Source organism: Gopherus evgoodei, chromosome 8 (genome assembly GCF_007399415.2).
Source record: "Gopherus evgoodei ecotype Sinaloan lineage chromosome 8, rGopEvg1_v1.p, whole genome shotgun sequence".
Taxonomy (NCBI): Eukaryota; Metazoa; Chordata; order Testudines; family Testudinidae; genus Gopherus; species Gopherus evgoodei.
The window spans coordinates 37,524,159-37,541,500 of record NC_044329.1 but is presented as its reverse complement, the minus strand read 5'-3'; the positions used below and the strand labels follow the sequence as shown (position 1 = coordinate 37,541,500).

Sequence of the window (17,342 nt, the reverse complement as noted above, 5' to 3'; positions counted from 1 at the left end):
AGGAGCTCTGTGCATGTAGCCAAGGGCCATTGCAGGGGAGTTGGGCTCTACGGAGGCACCTGAGCTGACAGACCCCAGCCAGAGGTTGGGAGTAGGACATTCTCAGTGAAGAACCCTTGACTCTGGGATTCGCTTCCTCCCTTGGGCTAACACAACCTTATTCTATCTTCAGCTCACACTGCCAGGCCTATCCTAAGACTTTTAACCATGGGATGGTCATGTGGGAAGGGTCTCATTTTTGCTGGTGGAAATTGCTGGGAGATAGGCGCCCTGGGGGTTTTGCAAATCCCACTAGACACCTATCCACATCTTTAGGTGCCTAAATACCTTTAAAAATCACCAACCGATTAGGCAATCAGCTTGCTGTCTAGTGGACAATGATCCCTTGATATATGTTTGGGGAAAAAAAGTTAACCTACAGGGAAATAAATAAACAATCTCCCCCTGCCCCCGCCCCCTGCCCCCTGAAGTCAACTGGCTCGCAGTAATTCAATAAAAACAGAAGAAAATATATACAGTCAGGATCCTGTTAGTTCTTGATTGGCTCAAGGTGTAGGATGAGATCCAAACTCTGATCCAGTCAAAATGCATGTGCACCCTATATTCCAGTGACCAGTGTCTCTGTATAACAAGTTAGCCATTATTAATGCTGTCTGTTGAGACTATTCATGGATGGTATATTTCTCTTCATGCTTTCTGATTCTTTTTTGTTTCTGTTCATTGGTCTGTCTGAAAACTACAAAGGCTTATAAATAAAAATACTAGCATTGTAGAATGATGATCATAGTCACTGTGAAGAGTTGAGCTGATAGAGTCTAATTATGTACCTAGTCCTCTTTCTGGTTAGCCTGTCATTTGTAATCAAATCCCAATATAATGCAAATGTATTCATTCTTCAGTAGGATTTGCTGTGGAACAATCATCCATAAAGCATGGATTGTTCACAAACTGTTCACCTCCTCTGCTCTAGTCACTATATTAGTTGGGTGGGGTTGGTTGCTTAAGTCACATTTTGTCCCTGATCCTGGCTGGATGTACTGAACAGGGGGCTAATGAATCATACATAATGTGCTCTCCACTACAAATTTACAGACAAAAAATCATTCATGCTAAAATTTGGGATTTTGGAACATTTTCACAGCTACCCAGCAGCTGCCCGACTCCTTGAGGATAAAGAATAATTACACACCTTGTGGTAACTGTGCTTCTTTGGGATGTTTTGTCTGCTGTCCTATCTCACAGCCACGCTGAGGGCAATCCTGGTTAATGAAGGTGAGGGCGTATGACTCTGCATAGCTGCCTTAAAGATCTCAAATATGGGCATGTTGCTGAAATTCACAGAAGAGGCAGCCTAAGTGCTGGTGAATGAGCTTTGATACTCAGAGGAATATCCCCTTGATCATGTGAGAGCAGCCCGAATTGCACTGGGTGATCCATGTAGACACTCTCTTGGAAGAAATGGCTCCAGAAGCACAGCAGGGGAGACAGGACAAAGCCCTTTGGCCTATCCAGGCAATTTAGCAAAGCCCTTGAGACATCCAAGGTCTGAAGTTTTTTCTCTCCGAGGAAGCAGTGGGGCTTGCAGGTGAGGGAGAGAAAATGAATAGATTGAGTTAACTCAAAGTCCAAGCCATCTTTGGGAATAAACTTGGGATGAGGACTCACCACCACCTGTGGAATGTGTGGAAGGAGGATGGGCGAGGAGAGCTCAGGGCTCACATGCTGGTGTGATGGCCATCTTGAGAGTATGGTGGTGTAGACAGATTTCAGAAAAAGGCTCAAATATGGGGCTCCATGAGACCAGAAAGGACAATATGGAGATCCCAGGTAGGTTGGAGCTCCCTGATTGGTGGATAAGTGTGAAGCAATCCTTTAAAAAACCTAGAAACAGCTGGATGGGAGAATACTGGGCCTGACTGGAAGAGAGGATGGCATGGCAAAATCACTGCAAAATGGACCTTCGTTGAACTGAATGAGAGTCCAGAGAATTCCAGGTACAGGACGTAATCAAAGATCTTGGGAACAGGGGGCTCCAATGCATCAAGATTGTGCTGGGCTTCCCAAATTGAAAGCCTTCTCCACTTCGAGGTTTTCCTTGTGGAGGGCTTCCTGCCGTGCAGTAGGACTTGTCATGGGAACAGTCAGTAGCACTTCACCAGCCAGCATCTGGGCCATCAGGTGTAATGAGTTTGGGTCTTGGTGAAGAATTTGATCTCAGCTCTGTGATATTATGTCTGGACGGTCTGGAAGTGCCATTGGAGGCTGTGTTGACATTCGGAGGCGAGATATCAGCCATAACTGCCTCGGCCAATCAGGATTGGTGTAGCTGTATCCTGACTGATTTTCCCTTTCCCCCTGGGTATCAGAGGGAGGGGTCAAAATGCATACATGAGACCTGGATCAGTGTCTTGCACACAGCCTGGGCTCATGCCTACTCTGGAGCAAAAGACTGGACACATCATGTTTTCTGTGGTGGAATTTCCTCACCGATGAAATCTCAGTCTGAGAATGGTGCTCTTCAGAGACCATAATTGTTTTAGCAGACAATCTGTCCCCAATTTGCTGTTGGCTGCTGGGAGACAAGAGCAATTGGAGTAATCCTAGGAAGTCAACGTCAAGTTCATAGTTTGAGTGCCTCTTGGCACAGTGGTGAGGAATGGGCAACTCCCTTCTTGTTTAGATAATATATTGCAAATGTGCTGTCTGTTAGGTTCTGTGTACTGGAATTTCTTAAGGCTGGCAGGTATGCTTTGCAGGTTAACCTGATTGTCCTGCATTCCAAGAGGTTTATATGCCCTCTAATCTCTTGCTGGGATCACACTCCCTGTATTTGGAGATGGTTCCAGTGAGCACTCCACCCTGTTCCCGATGTGATCTCTGATCAGTGTCTTTGGAGGAGGAGAGGCAGAGTAGGGTACTCTTCTCCACACATTCTGTGAGTCTGTCCATCATCCTAGTGATGGCAGGATATGAGCTGGGATCATGACATGCATGTCCATTTGATGTCTCATAGGGACACACTGACCTCAGCCAGTCCTGTAACAGGGATGGGTGAAGTTGGGCTAGTGGTGTCACATGTGCAAAATGACATGTGGCCTAAAAGTTTGAGACAGCTTCTCAATGTAATTGACAGATGTATCTTGTTGTTGGATATTGTCTGTATAGACTGAAATCTTTCTTCTGGAAGATATACCTTTGCCAATTTGATGAGAGCGCTTATGAACTCTATCCTCTGTGAAGGGGTTGAGCGATTACTTTTTGTAGTTTACTATCAGGTCCAACTCCCTGAACAGGTCACAATCTATGTTTAGGGCTGTGGTAACATCCTGATGAGACCTGCCTTTGATCAGCCAATCATCTAGATATGGATAGACAAGAATGCCTTGTCTCCTTATATCTGTGACCACCACAGCCATGCATTTTGTGAAGACTCTCACTGTTAATGACATGGTATTGATAGTGGCTGGGCCTTACTGTGAAATGTGACCTTTTTATGGGCCAGACGGGTCCCAATACAGAAATTTGCATCCTGGAGTTCGAGAACCACAAACCAGTCTTGAGCCGTAAAAAGCCTGTAAGCAGGTGGTTTCCTTCAAGAAAACCTGGGTTCCTTTCTTGGAATATAATCAGCAGGTTGTTACTGGAAGTATGTGAGTACTCTCTCTCTGGTCTGAGGTTAGAATCTGAAGGGCTTCCACCTCAAGGCGGGGGTATAGACACTGGTGCTGGTTTCAGGAGTCACAGCCTGGCTGACAGGGGCACTGATGACGTGGATTTTGAAGTGAAAGGGCCTGACTTGGAGCTGGATGTTCATACTGCTGGGTGCCCCTCCTAGACTGCTCCAGAGGAAAAGGTTTTAGTCTCATGTCTCCTGGGTGTTCCTACTTCTTGGCAAGAAAGACCAGCAGATAGAGCCGGTCAGGCATAAGGCGGGGGGCTCTCACCTAAACAACATAAACAGCAGTTCTGCCTGGTAGGGGCAGGAATGGGACCATCCCAGGACTGGCAGGCTTTGAGTCTGCCATATGAGGTGGTAGTGGTGGCCAAAACAATAATAAAAAAACCAAAAGTTGGAGGAAGGAAAGAATGTCATTTTAAGGGAATGAACCCTAAGACATTGCACGACAAGAGAGCATGACGGGGCAGCAGGTTTGGTTCCATCTTGCTGCCATGGGCTGTAAGCAGGAACTGAAGGATGGTGACGGTATTCTGTCAGCTGGCAGGGGGTAGGAGGACATGCACAGCACAGGTGTGCCCCAACAGACACTGCTATCCAGACTCCATGCTCACATGTATGAAGCACATGCACAGTCTAGAACGGAATCCACATGGAGACATCCCCAAAGAACAAACACTACGCTCTGACCCCAGGAGTCACAGGGAACTGAGCTCAGTACTTTCTTCTGCCAAGTTATTCCCGAATCCATTTCTGCCACCATTCATCTGGCTCCTGGGGGTGAGTCTAGCCTGTGCCATGGCCTCTGGAGACTTCCTGCCGAATGCAGCAGGACTTCTTTACTAAGGCCTACTGGTACCTAGTTCTGGCACTGCAGCTCATTTCTCCTTCTCTTTCTCAAAGCTAAGCTGGCTATTTCGCTCCAGCCTTCGGAACCAGGCAGGGAAGTCAGACTAACACAACAGCTGCTGCAGGGGTTTGTTCCAGGAAGGAAGGAGAGTGGGTATCTTCCTGCTGGTAACTCTTAGGAGATGCTTTCGGAGGGCAACTGATATGATTCAGGGAGGTGAACAAGCACAGCAAGAGCAATTGGATAAGTCACAATCCCAGCTCAGCAGAACAAAACCAGGTGCATGCCCAGGCCCAATGAACCTGTTTGTCTTAGCACAAGGTCTGATGATTGGAGAAGGCTTTGTCCTTGGCTCTGAGTTTGTGCCTGTGCGAGCAGGTTAGGGAAAACCTCAGTACACCTCATGAGAAAAACAAGTGCCAGCCGGGCCCAGCCCTGGGTAAGGCGGGGCCAAGCGGCACAGCAGTGTCAGAGAGAAAGCTGGCACTCTCTCAACCAAACAGGTTCCTGCTAGTACGTTCAGGTGGGACGTCGGTGCCTGTGGCAAATGATGCCACAGGATGCTAGGGACAGACAGGCAGCTAAGCTAGGGAGACTAGGGGAGGAACACAAAGAAAAGGTCCCTTGCGGGCATCGTCTGAAGGGAGGCAGTGTGGCCTAGTGTTCAGATCAGGACACTGGGAGGCTGGAGACTGGGCATTTAGTCCTTACTGATTCACTGTGTAACTCTGGGCAAGTCACTAGTCTCTCTGGACCTCACTTTTCCCAGCTTTAAAATGGAGCTGACAAAGCTGCCTGGCATTGGAGAAGCAGGCTGAGATCCTAGCATGAAAGGCTCTGGGGAAGCCCTTGTTTCCCTGGGTGATGGGAGGAGCTAGCCCTTGCTTTGCCAGGGGTCCCAGGGCTCAGAGGGATGTCATGTGGAGAACACTGTGTTTAGAGGCCTCTGTGGATTTAGGGGCTTTGTTGTGACCCAAGCTAAGGGCTCGATCTTGGGAAGTGCTGAGTGACCTCATCTCCCAGTGACTTCAGGGCCAACTGAGAGTACTCAGCACCTTGCCAGAGACTGTGACCTCCTCACAGGATCAGTCCCTGAGTGGCTGACAGCCTCCACCAGGCAATTAGCTGGGAGAATTCCTGGCTCCCTCTCTTCTGACAAGGGGAGGGGGGAAGAAAGCGCCCCTCCCTCTGCCAGTGCATTGATTTTGCATAATACCTTTGTTTTCAAATGTCACCATGTCCCCAAATGCAGGGACAGGCATGCAGGGCCCAGCACTCCCCTGGGAGAGCCCTTCACCAGCCCACAGACATCCCCCAGGTTGGATTTGGTTTTGCATTAGTCCAGATTCTTCATGCTGATAGAAATTGGGCCGGGGAGCAGCTGCAACATACCCCTCCCCAGCTCTGCAGGCACCTATCCCCCTTCTGGGGCCTGGCTCGCTGAGGCAGAACTCCATTCAGAAACAGACCTCACTGTGCCCATCACTACACAATACCAGCAAGCTGCATCTCCTGTTAACATGGAGACCTGGCATTATCAGCCTTTCCTGTCTGATCCGCTTTAACCCAGGGGAGATGACCCCGTGATAATCCAGCCCTTCACACTGCATTGTACACCAATGCTTGGGAGACTAGCCTAGAGCAGGGCCCCTGCTCCCAATGTCTCCCCAGCCCTGCCCTCCGTGCATTAGGGCAAGGTTTCAGATCAGAGCCTGCAGGGATCCCCCCCTACGGTGACCAGGTGTCTGGTTTTGGACTGGAATGGCTGGTTGAAAAGGGATCCTGGTGTCTCCAGTCAGCACTGCTGACCAGGCCGTTAAAAGTCCAGTTGGCGTGGGTCTGGCAGGCTCCCTACTTGGCTCCATGCAGCTCTCCGGAAGCGGTGACATGTCCCTTGGCTCCTAGGCATAGGGGCAGCCACGGAAGCTCCATGTGCTGCCCCTGCCCTGCCCAAGTGCCAACTCTGCAGTTCGCATTGGCCGAGAACAGCGGCTAATGGGAGCTGCGGGGGCACCACCTGGAGGAAGAGGCAGTGTGCAGAGCCATCTAGTCATGCCTCCACGTAGGAGCCGAGGGACATGTCACCGCTTCCGTGGAGCCACCTGAGGTGAGCGCTGCCCAGAGCCTGCACCCTGAAACGCCTCCCACACCCCAACCACCAGCCCCAGCCTGGAGCCCCCACCTATGCCCTAAACCCCTCATTCCTCACCCCACCCCAGAGCCTGCACCGCCCGCTGGAGCCCTCACCCCTTCCTGCACCACAGCCCCCTGCTCTAGCCCAGATTCCCCTCTCGTACCCTGAACCCCTCATTTCTGGCCCCACCCCAGAGCCCACACCCCCAGCCCAGAGCCCATACCGCCTCCCATACCACAATCCCCTGCCTCAGCCTGGAGCCCCCTCCCACAGTCTGAAGCCCTTGGCAGCACTCCACTAGCCCGGAGCCCCCTCCTGCACCCCAAACCCTTCATCTGTGGCCCCACCTCAGAGCCCACACCCCCGGCCAACACCTTCACCCCCTCCTGGACCCCAACCCCCTGCACCAGCCCAGCAAAAATGAGCAAGTGAGGATGGGAGAGAGCGAGTGACAGAGGGGAGTGGATGGTGTGAGTGTGGCACTGATCCTCAGAGAGGGGGCTAGACAAGGGTCAGGGCCATGCTGGGGCAGGGGCGGGGTAGGGAGCAGGGCAAGGGTGTTTGGGTTTGTGCAATTAGAAAGTTGGCAATCTGAGCCCCGCCCCTTAGAGCCCCTAGAACAGATGGGATTTAACCTACCGGCTGCCAATTTCTGGGCAGACACGACTGTTTCCCTGGAGCCCTGGGATTAAGGAAACCCGCAAGGTGTTGAACAGGCACAAGCCTATGTGATTCTCTCTAATACAGCCCATTCTCCCATCTCCAGGTCAGCCTTCCCCGTGCCACCAGTCTCCTGCCATGCTCGGGCTGGCCTGCCCCGCACTGCCAGCCTCCCGCCATGTCTGGGCTGGCCTGCCCTGTACTGCCAGCCTCCTGCCATGCCTGGGCCGGCCTGCCCCATACTGCCAGCCTCCTACCATGCCCGGGCCAGCCTGTCCCACATCACGAGTCTCCCACCATGCCCAAATCCCCAGGACTGCCAATCTCCTTTCATGTCCAGGCCGGCCTGCCCTGCACTGCCAGCTTCCCACCATCCCCAGGCAGGCCTGCCCCACAGTGCCAGCCTCCCACCATGCCTGGGCCATCCTGTCCCGCATTGCCAGCCTCCCACTATATCTAGATCCCCAGCACCTCCAGCCTCCCACCATCCCTGGGCCGGTCTGCCCTGCACTGCCAACCTCCCACTATACCCAGATCCCTACTGCCAGCCTCCTGCCATGCCCTGGCTGGCCTGCCCCACACTGACCTGGAGCCTGTATTCTTTGCGGTTGAGGATGACAGCGGTGATTTGCTGGTCCATGAAGATGAGGATGATGACCAGAACAGCAGGCACTGCGGAGAGCAGGCAAACCCACCAGGGGTTCACTCCCAAAGGAAACACGACCCAGCCTCTCTGGGAGTTTGTGGGCTGCACGGGGAGTGCAAGAGGTCAGATTGTACATTACAGCACCCTCCACTGCACTTACTAATGGGCAAAGAGCACTTTGGGCAACAGCCCATTGGGGTGGGCTGGGCTGGGCTGGGCTGGGCAGGTCAGACCACTGGCCCAGATGGTTCTCCACTAGGTCACCAGCAATGGCCAACAAACGATGCTTCAGAGCAAAGGGAACCCTCACTCCCCTCCCCCTGGCCATTGTACAATTTTGCATCTGGGGGAAAATGCTTCTCCTGACTAACTGGAATGGCGGTCTGTGCTCTGCACCATGGCAGTAGCCAGGCCCCAAGAGGCAGTAAGCAAATCCCAAGCCGAGCCCTGGATGTTTGTGAACAACCCTATCTGTGCTCGCTCCTGGCCATGCTCCAGCTGATTAATGTTAACCAACAGCCACTGTTCCCTGTTATTGTGCAAGGGCATCAGTCCTGCCCCGAGAGATGGGGCCAGGCCTGTGCAGTCAGCTGCTCCTGTTGCACGGCACATGGGGAGGGATCCAGGCCATGGTTTCACATTGGTACCAAACTAACATTCAGAAATCATGAGTCAGGGCCACAAAAACTGATTTAAAATCATGAGATTTTTAGAAAATAATAAAAAAATGGGGGAACGCTTTTTCTTTGCCTGCTGGATTTAAAACTTTTGAGTCACATTTTCAAGCTTTTTTCTGCCACCACGAGGGCTAGCAACACTTATTTTTTTAAATGAAATCTGAGATTGTCCTGTATTCACATGACACCAGGAGCTGGGGTTTGAAGAAAGTACTAAATTTGCAATTGTGAGTGCTGGTAACACTAGTTTCATGGCAGCCTTTGTGGGCCTGGTTTTCACATCCCCATGGGCTGTCTGTCTAGTGAAGATGTCTGTCTGGCCGTGTGTTCATGCAAATCCAGGTCCATGTAGGTGCCTGCGTCAGTACACATACAAATCAGGCACAAATTTGTGCACACCTTTCTACATGTCTCCCTGGAGTCTGAAAACCAGGCCCAGTTGGGCAAATGCAGTAGAGCCCTATACCCATGGTAAGAAGGTAGGTATGGAGAATCTAGAAAAAGATGACGAATGCGAAAAGTCCCAGTGCTTTAAAAATATGCAGGTAGAGAGAGCAGCGTGGGACAGTGGTTAGAGCAGGAGTGTGGGCGATTTCTCCCCGTTCTCCATTCCCAGCTCTTCCACTGACAAAATACGATCTTAGGCATAATTCCACAGTGAAAGCATCTCTAAAATGGGGATAATAGGACCTTCTGGCTTCAGGATTGCTGCATGTGCTTTAATTAAGAAATACCCTTTGCGATCTATGGAGGGAAGCTGCCAGGGACCCTTATCATTACAGATGTCCTAATACACCCTGGCCTTCAGCCAAAACATGTCACAGCAGCCATTCTGCTCAGGCCAGGGTGCCTTGCCCTGCCCCTTTCAGGCCTGGCATTTCCCCCCACATTTGCCAGGTGGTACTTTGCCTCCAGCTTAGAGAACGGGCAAGTGGCTCCCTCATTAACCTGATGCACAATCTGCCTAACAGGGAGCTATGGGCCGCCACAGAGCCTGCACACTAGCTCTGCAGCCTCTGCTAATTCCTTTGAACACCCAGGCCTGGGGGGGAGGGAACCCAAGCCCAGACTTGAGCTGGTGTCTCCTGCTTTGCTGTGTGCTGTGGCATCATTTGCATGATTACATGACTGTTTAGTTTGGGTCCAGTTGCTAAGCGGAGGTTATTTATAGATCAAGGGATTGGCTGGCGCTTCCCCCCTCCTCCTTCACAGGAAAGGAAGTCACCCTGCAGAGCTGGGCGGGGAGGGCAGTGTCAAGGGGCTATAAAATCCCACAGTCCCTGAGTTTTCTGCAGATCCCTCTTGGCCCTGTAATTGCAGAGAGTGCTGAAAGGGAAAGAGCTGAATGGAAAACCCAGAGGCCAGATTGGTCTCGGGTGTCAGCCTGGAGGACTCAGCAGAGTTACTCCAGGGAGGAAGGTGGCCTAATGTAGGCAAAATTCTCCCTGCTGCACAGCATTGCACGTTCTGGATCTGTTCCATACCCCCAGCTGTCAGGAGCTGACTTAAATGTGGGGGAACGCATGAGGTGGGATGCAGCCCCGCACATTCCCATCTGCACGGTTGGGGTGGAGGGCTGGAGAGCTGAGGGGTTACGGAGCCCTATGGCTCTGTCTTGCACAATGAGGTTTGAACAACCAGTGGGGAACTGAGGAGTGGGTCTGTGTGTCACCTTTAGAGGCAGTGTGGAAACGCAGACCTGGAAAGAGAAGGGTTGCCACAGACTGGCCAGGCGAGGGAAGGAGGGGAAGAGAGAGGTCATAGAAAGCCATTATCATCTGGCGGCCTGTGACTTAGATGGACTTTTCAATGCCATTGTGAGTGGAGAGCTCTCCGTGTGATGACACCACCACTGCAGCTTTCCCTGATTGCCCCCTGGCTGGACTAGGTCGGCAGGTCCAGGATTGGGAGGCGTGGGGCACGCTGGCACCTGTAGGGTGCTTGCCAGGCCATTGCCCATTTGTTCCATGGCTAACACAATGAGGTCAGTCCCCAGGGCTGTCAATCTGGCCCCTGTTCCTGCACTGCCCAGGTGTAGCTGATGCTGTGACTCAGAAGGTGTGACAGATTTATGTTACCAATTTGCCTGGGGCATCAGGTGACAAAGGGGGCATTGAGTTTGCAGCCAGGAAAGGCATGGTTGCTCCAGGGGAAGTTCTCAGGCGCCGTTCCTTGTTCTCTTCCTTTCTTTGTGACCTCCATGATGGGCTGGACAATTCTGGAGAGAGTTTCTGGCATCAGAGTATGGGGCCCTGCGACGGTGGATCCCTTACTTCCTACACTCCCAGTCTGCGTGGTACCCATCTGAACTGGCCCTCTGGGAGGGGAGGTCAAAGAAAGGTCTCCCCTTCCTTTGGAGCTCCTCCTTACGCTCTGAGGGCTGCCTTGGATTCCCAGACAGTCTGCAAGCTCTGCAGAGGAGTCTCAACAAGCTGTCCAGCCCTGTTGGCATGTTGGCTCCTGAGATCCAGCTGCTGAGCAGGTTCAAGGGCTCCTTGGTCCTGCTCTAGTTCTAGTGCTGAAGAAGATGAATCAAGACTGTAGGGTAGAGGGAATTAGACAGGCAGGCCTTATAGCAGCTGGTCCCCCAGGGGCCCATCCAGACCCTGGAGCAGAGGGGGCAGGTCCAGAGCAGCACCGAACTGGGCAGCATGGAATCCCTTTCTTTTACAGTGAATGGAGTGGTGCCTAGATCCACAGAGTAGGGCCAGCAGCCGGGCTGGCGTCACACTCACCACCACCTGCAGTCTCGCTAGGGGCCTCACTCTCCATGGCCCATGCAGGATTCTCTGTTGAGCCTGCCAGCAAGGGGGACCGCTCGTGCCAGTTGCAATGGAGGAGTTTGTAGGGTGGATGGCTCACTAGATAAGGGACTCAGCTCAGGTCAGGATCAGATCACCATGATCAGAGGGTAACAGCTTCCAGCTGCTCCAATTCCAGCTGGGTGCAACGCTGTGAGGCAGTATAAAGGGGAACGCCTCATATTTCATTACCCGTCGCCTGAGCCCAGGGCTGGCCCGAGGCAGGGAGCCCATTGTAACAAGGCCTGGAGACCATGGAGAGCAGGGATGAGGGATTTGGGGTGTGGCTCTGGCTGGCAGGCAGGATTACCAGTGAGGGGCGACATGGGACCCCAGGCAGCTGCATCACTCATCTTCGCCTGTGGGCACCAGTGCCTGAGCCATCCAGTCTCCCAACAACATGAGCCATGCAGCACTTTCAGCACCTGGGGTTGATCAGCAACAGGAATTATGTGTCCTTTACAGCAAGAACAGGTCAACTGAAAGCGACGTAGGACTAATTAACTGCTCAGTGGTCTATGGACAGCCTACTGAGCAGCTTTGCTGGGCACGTACCTGTAGATCCCCAGCGTCAGCCTTGGGGCTGCGATCCAGGAATATGCTCTCCAGCTCGGGCCCAGAGAGAAACAGTGGAGGGCTCCTCACAGGAGCAAAGGCTCGCAAATCTCACCCAGCCGAGGGATGAAAGGCAACATCATGGGAGCCCAAGGACTGCATCTGATCTGCGTGGAGCAGAGCAGAGTGCAGGCATCTCCACTGTCAATGTGGGGGGTGAGGCCTTTAGAAACTGCAGTTCCCAGTTTGCAATGCAGGCTGGCTACTGGGACCTGGATGCCCCTTTGCATGCTGGGGCCTACCACACACTGCACCCCTGAACTGCCAGTGAAGATGCACGCAGGCAGCCCTGTCTACATGGGCTCTGCAAAAAGCCTCTATACCTGATGCATAGTTTGCGTCAGAATCTAACGTGGGTGCCCCATGCACAGTTCCTTCCCCGCAAATCCATTATCACTGCCTATATACATCATCCCAGCTCCCCAAATTCCATCGCTTCTCCATCCGTGAGCCCCCCTTCCCAGCAATTCCTCTGTTTTCCCCCTCTCATTACCCAGTCAGTTCTCACCTTGAACTCGCTGGGGACGATGAGCTTGGGGGTCTCTAGCCCCAGAATGGCATCAATCCCGCAGAAGATGAGGATGGCCAGGATGATGGAGAAGTCGCTCACTAGCTTCCTCAGCTAAGGGAGCAAAGAAAGCCATTGGGAGGGCGTTATCAGAAACCTGCAGGTAGGGTGACCGGACCTCTCAATATTACAGGGACTGTCCTGCTGGTAGGGTATTTGTCTTATATATGCAACTACAGCCCTCCGTCCCCAGGGAAAAAGGTGTCCCACTTGCTATCTGGGACCCGATCTGAGCCATGCTGTGCTTTAAGCATGCTTAGTTGTTGTGCGCTAGGGGTGGGGGGGGCAATCTGCACATCCCAGAGATACCCCTGGCCATGTCCTCCAGAAACACCCCACAGTGAAAAGCAAGAGACATCACACAACGAAGCCAGCACTTGCTCATGCTTTTATAATAGATCTTGGTGATCCCCCTGCATTGGGATGGAGGGAATGCGGGAGATGAGGTAATAAGTGTTTTGAATGCCCCCTGCTGCTGTTCTAATTGCACCTTAGAGACTAACATAAATTTGTTAGTCTCCAAGGTGCCACAAGGACTCCTCCTTTTTTTTTTTTTTTTTTTTGCCAAACACTGCTATCCCTGAAACCTAGCTACGACCCTGCAGGAAGCTCACTAGGAAGCTGGGGGAGGTTATTTATGGAGAGTGTGGAATAAAGTCTGGTGGATTGTGAGCAGCAAGGCCCAGCCTCTCTGCCTTTCCTTATAAAGCCAGTCTCCCACGCATGCCCAGGGGAAGCCGCTAGCTTTGATTGGGGGGGATAATTCTGGTGGATGCACTAAATTGCTCTTGGGCAGGATGAAGGTGAAGCTGAGGCCCCAGCCCCAAAGAGGAACAGAGGAAGGTTAAATAGCACTTTAGCACTTCTTTCTTGTCGGGTGGGAGCTGGGAAGCCCAGTGTTACTGAGGAGGGCTCCCCAACTGTCCTTTGGGGTGGTGCTGACCCCATTCAGAACTGAGGCCCTGAGTTCTATTCCCAGTGTGCCCCCCTACCCCTGCTGTGGCCTTGGCTGACATTTTCAAAAGGGGCCACTGATTTTGGGTGCCTCCTTTGCTAGGTGTCCTGCCTGAAACTGCCACCAGTGTCCTGTTGGGCACCCACAGGCAGTAAGCACATTTGGGAATGTTGGCCTCAGTCTCTCCAAGCCTCAGTTTCCCAGTCTGTGAAATGAGGATAATGCCACTTACCCCCTGGGTGCCACCACTCTGAGACCTATTGGGGGAGGCCCTGTATGTGGGTTGGGGTGAGATACACGCGACCAGGAGAGAGCACAGCACTCAGCAGGTCACCAGCGCCGCTTCTGTGAGCTGCAGGGCATCAGACAGTGCTGGGCTGAGCAACACTTGGAGATTTATATAACTTTCTAAAGCAATGCTCCTGATTTTCAGGGTTATTTCTGGGGCTGTCCTGCCATGGCTGGTCGGTAGCAGCTGTACTGCATGTGCTGAGATGCTTACACTCAGCAGGAAGCAGGAGCTGTCTGCACAAAGCCATCTAAATGTACAGAGCCTTGCACAGGAAGAGACAGCGGCACCCTCCTCACAATGCCCTCGGTACTTGCAGAGCAGGAGGTGGGATGAGAAACACTCACGGCAGTGGGGAAATAGCGGCTGGTTTTAAAGCTCTTGAGTGTCATGGAGCAGAGGAACGTCCCCAAGAAGAGGATGAAGGCCATGAAAGTGATGTCAGGCACGTAGTTACAGCTGTTCCCCACCAGATGGCCTCCCACTCGCAAACACTCTGTCCGCGTCAGCAGGGACCAGTTTGCAGCCTCCAGACCCTGCTGCTGTGGGGACAAAGGGAGACATTTCAGAGGCAGAGGAGAGCCAGCCGGCTGGACAAGAAGACGACCCCACAGGCCAAAGAGAAGGGATCAGAGGAGTCCATGCAAAGATCATTCATAGATGACGGGTGGGTAGGCACTGGCTGACGATGGCCAGTTACCCTGCAGCTTGGTGGTGCAATCAGGGGTGGGGGAGGAGAGCACACTTGGGGCTGGTTAGTGCTGATGAAAGTTAGAGGCCATTTTCTTGTCTGTATCTGTCCATCCGTCCCCTGCTCATACCAGGCTCACTGAGCCAGGTGTTCGTAGACAAGCCTGCAGGGATTGCACCAGGCCTGCCCCTGAACAGGGCTCATCTGGCAGAACTCCCTGGGCTATGTGGACACATGCCCACGTGCATGGCTCTTTCTGGTCAGTGAGGCACCATGCATGAGTGGCTGCCAGGCCATTCTCAGAGGGCAGGCAGGGAGAGGCTGCTGTGGAAGGGGCGTCCCCTCCTAGCAGCAGGGAAGGGCCCCTTTGTGAGGCTGACACCAGTGTTCTTGGAGCCCAGGGTCACCGCCTGGAAACACGGTCACCATGAAACATGCAAGTCCCCCATGTAAGGGGAACAGGGTCTCCCATGCAGAACCTCTAGGTAAAAGGCCTGGCCCAGCACCATCACTTTACTGCCTAGTTGCTGAGACAGTCTGGTCCTGGGAGGGATCCAATGATGCCAGCACTGCCCCAGGAACACAGGGAGCCCCAACCCAGAACAAGCCTGCCAGGACCTCAGCATCCCCTCGCTCACCCCAGCGGCTGGAGAGAATGGTCCTTACCATCCCAGCACTGCCAGGGGGTGGGAGCAGCATCTCAGTCAGCATGGAGGCGTTGCCTGCAAAAGATGAACTATCAGACATTTCTCTCCCCGTCCCCAAACCATGGTGCCCAGCCAGTGTCTCCCTGAGTGTTTGCAGGGGGTCTCAGAGGGCTCCGGCCTGGGGCTGGTGTGAGACAGTGGAGCTGGTCCCCAGTCGTTAGTGCCGGGGATGGGGGCGTGAACTGTGCTGGATGTCAGCTATCAGCAAGGTTCCTCCTCCTGGACCTCGGGCTAGCAGGCTGTGGTCTCATCAGGAGGCTTCGTCTCCTAGGGATGGTGCTAACTGAGACTCAGCCACATGGGCGGCACATATAAGAGGCCGTGGATGTGGCCTGGGTCACCCCTCTCAAGGCATGCTGGCCTGCCACCACCTCTGGAATACCCGAAGTGAAGCTCCATAGAAGTAGGGGTGGCCACTGGTGCCCAGACCATGGTCCCGCTCATGCTCCGCTCCGCCTCTTTCCCAGAGACTCCCCTCCACCGCTTGCTCTTCTGCCCCCTCCTCTCCTGTCGCTTGTCTAAGGCAGGAAAAGGTGATGGGGGCATGGCCCCATGGTCTGTCCTGTTCCAGGAAGGAGGTGGAGCAGAGCGAGTATAGTATGGGGGACCATGGGAGAGGTGGCAGAGAAGAGTGAGCAGCAGGCGGCTGGGGTCTTGGGGGAAGAGGCAGAGAGAAGTGAGTGGGCGGAGCCTCGGGTAAGGAGGCGGAGAGGAGCAAGCAGCAGTTGGGGCCTCAGGTGAAGAGGCTGAGCGGGGGCAGGGGCATGGTCCAGACACTGGTGTCCCCCTATTTCTAGGGAGCTTCTGGCACTTGCGTGTGAGCCTCCCCAAACAGAAGACTCTCACGCCCCTATACTAGGCATGCTAGGCACAGAAGCAGCCAGAGCAGGGGCCATGGGGCCACCCCTCCCCCAAGCATCCCTCTCGACCCAGAACCGTCCCTAGGAGGACCCCTACACACACACACACACATGCTCGTATGGCACTAGAGCAGTGGTTTTCAAACTTTTTCTCCTGGCGACCCAGTTGAAGAAAATTGTTGATGCCCGTGACCGAATCAAGGGGTGGGAGGGGCTCAGGGCTGGGGCAGAGGACTGAGGTGCAGGGGTGAGGGGTGAGGCCAGGGATGAGGGGTTTGGGGTGCAGGAGGGGGCTCTGGGCTGGAGGTGCAGGTTCTGGGGTGTGGCTGGGGATGAGAGGTTTGGGGTGCAGGAAGGGTTTGGGGGGCTCAGGGCTGGGGCAGGGAATTGGGGCGTGGGGCTGGGGCATGGGCTTACTTCAGGCAGCTCTCAGTCAGTGGCGTAGTGGGGAGGCTAAGGCAGGCTTCCTGCCTGTCCTGGCACCGTGGGCCGCACTGCGCCCTGGAAGTGGCCAGCAGCAGGTCGAGCTCTTAGGCGGTGGCGCACAAGCAGCTCTGTGCGGCTGTCACTCGCAGGCACCACCCCTCCACCCCCAGCTCCCATTGACGAAGAACCAGCCAATGGGAGTGCAGAGCCGGTGATTGGGGTGGGGGCAGCGTGCGGAGACCCACAGCCCCCCATGTAGGAGCTGAACCTGCTGCTGGCTGCTTCTGAGGTGCAGCTTGGTGTCAGAACAGGTAGGGACTAGCCTGCCTTAGCTGGGCAGCACCACCAACAGGACTTTTAATGGCCCAGTCGGCAGTGCTGACCGGAGCCACCATGACCCAGTGCCTTCCATTCTACAGCCCAGTACTGAGTCGTGACCCATAGTTTGGAAACCACTGCATTAGAGGACCCAGGCGGTGGCTTCCCTCCCGCCCACCATGAGACCTTGGGGGAGAACTGCAGAGAGCAGCTACCGCAGCCAGAGACTCCAGCCAGCTGGGGAAGGACCCCTGGACAGTCCAAGCAAAACTTGAATTTTCTATCTAGCCTCTGCTGACTGGCTGTTTGATCCAGGCTCCCCCTCCGCCCCAGGTGGTGCAGCTACACTGGAGCCAGGGGTGTCATTTCTTGCAGATAAACCCTCACTAGCGCTGATGGCTAGCACCTAAAAACAGAAGGGTAGCCAGAATGGTGTGAACAGCACAATTCTGTCCAAGACCCCTGTATG

General features: G+C 53.8%; 1 protein-coding gene across 1 annotated transcript in view; it reads right to left on the bottom strand.

The window, feature by feature from the left end:
* The window catches only part of SLC4A9 (solute carrier family 4 member 9), a 71,061-nt gene that overhangs the window by 14,183 nt on the left and 39,536 nt on the right, over positions 1–17,342 (bottom strand). Inside the window, 4 exon segments of the mRNA XM_030573355.1 lie at positions 7,907–8,068; positions 12,568–12,681; positions 14,219–14,413; positions 15,229–15,284. Of these exon segments, the coding sequence (XP_030429215.1) occupies positions 7,907–8,068; positions 12,568–12,681; positions 14,219–14,413; positions 15,229–15,284 (527 nt within the window).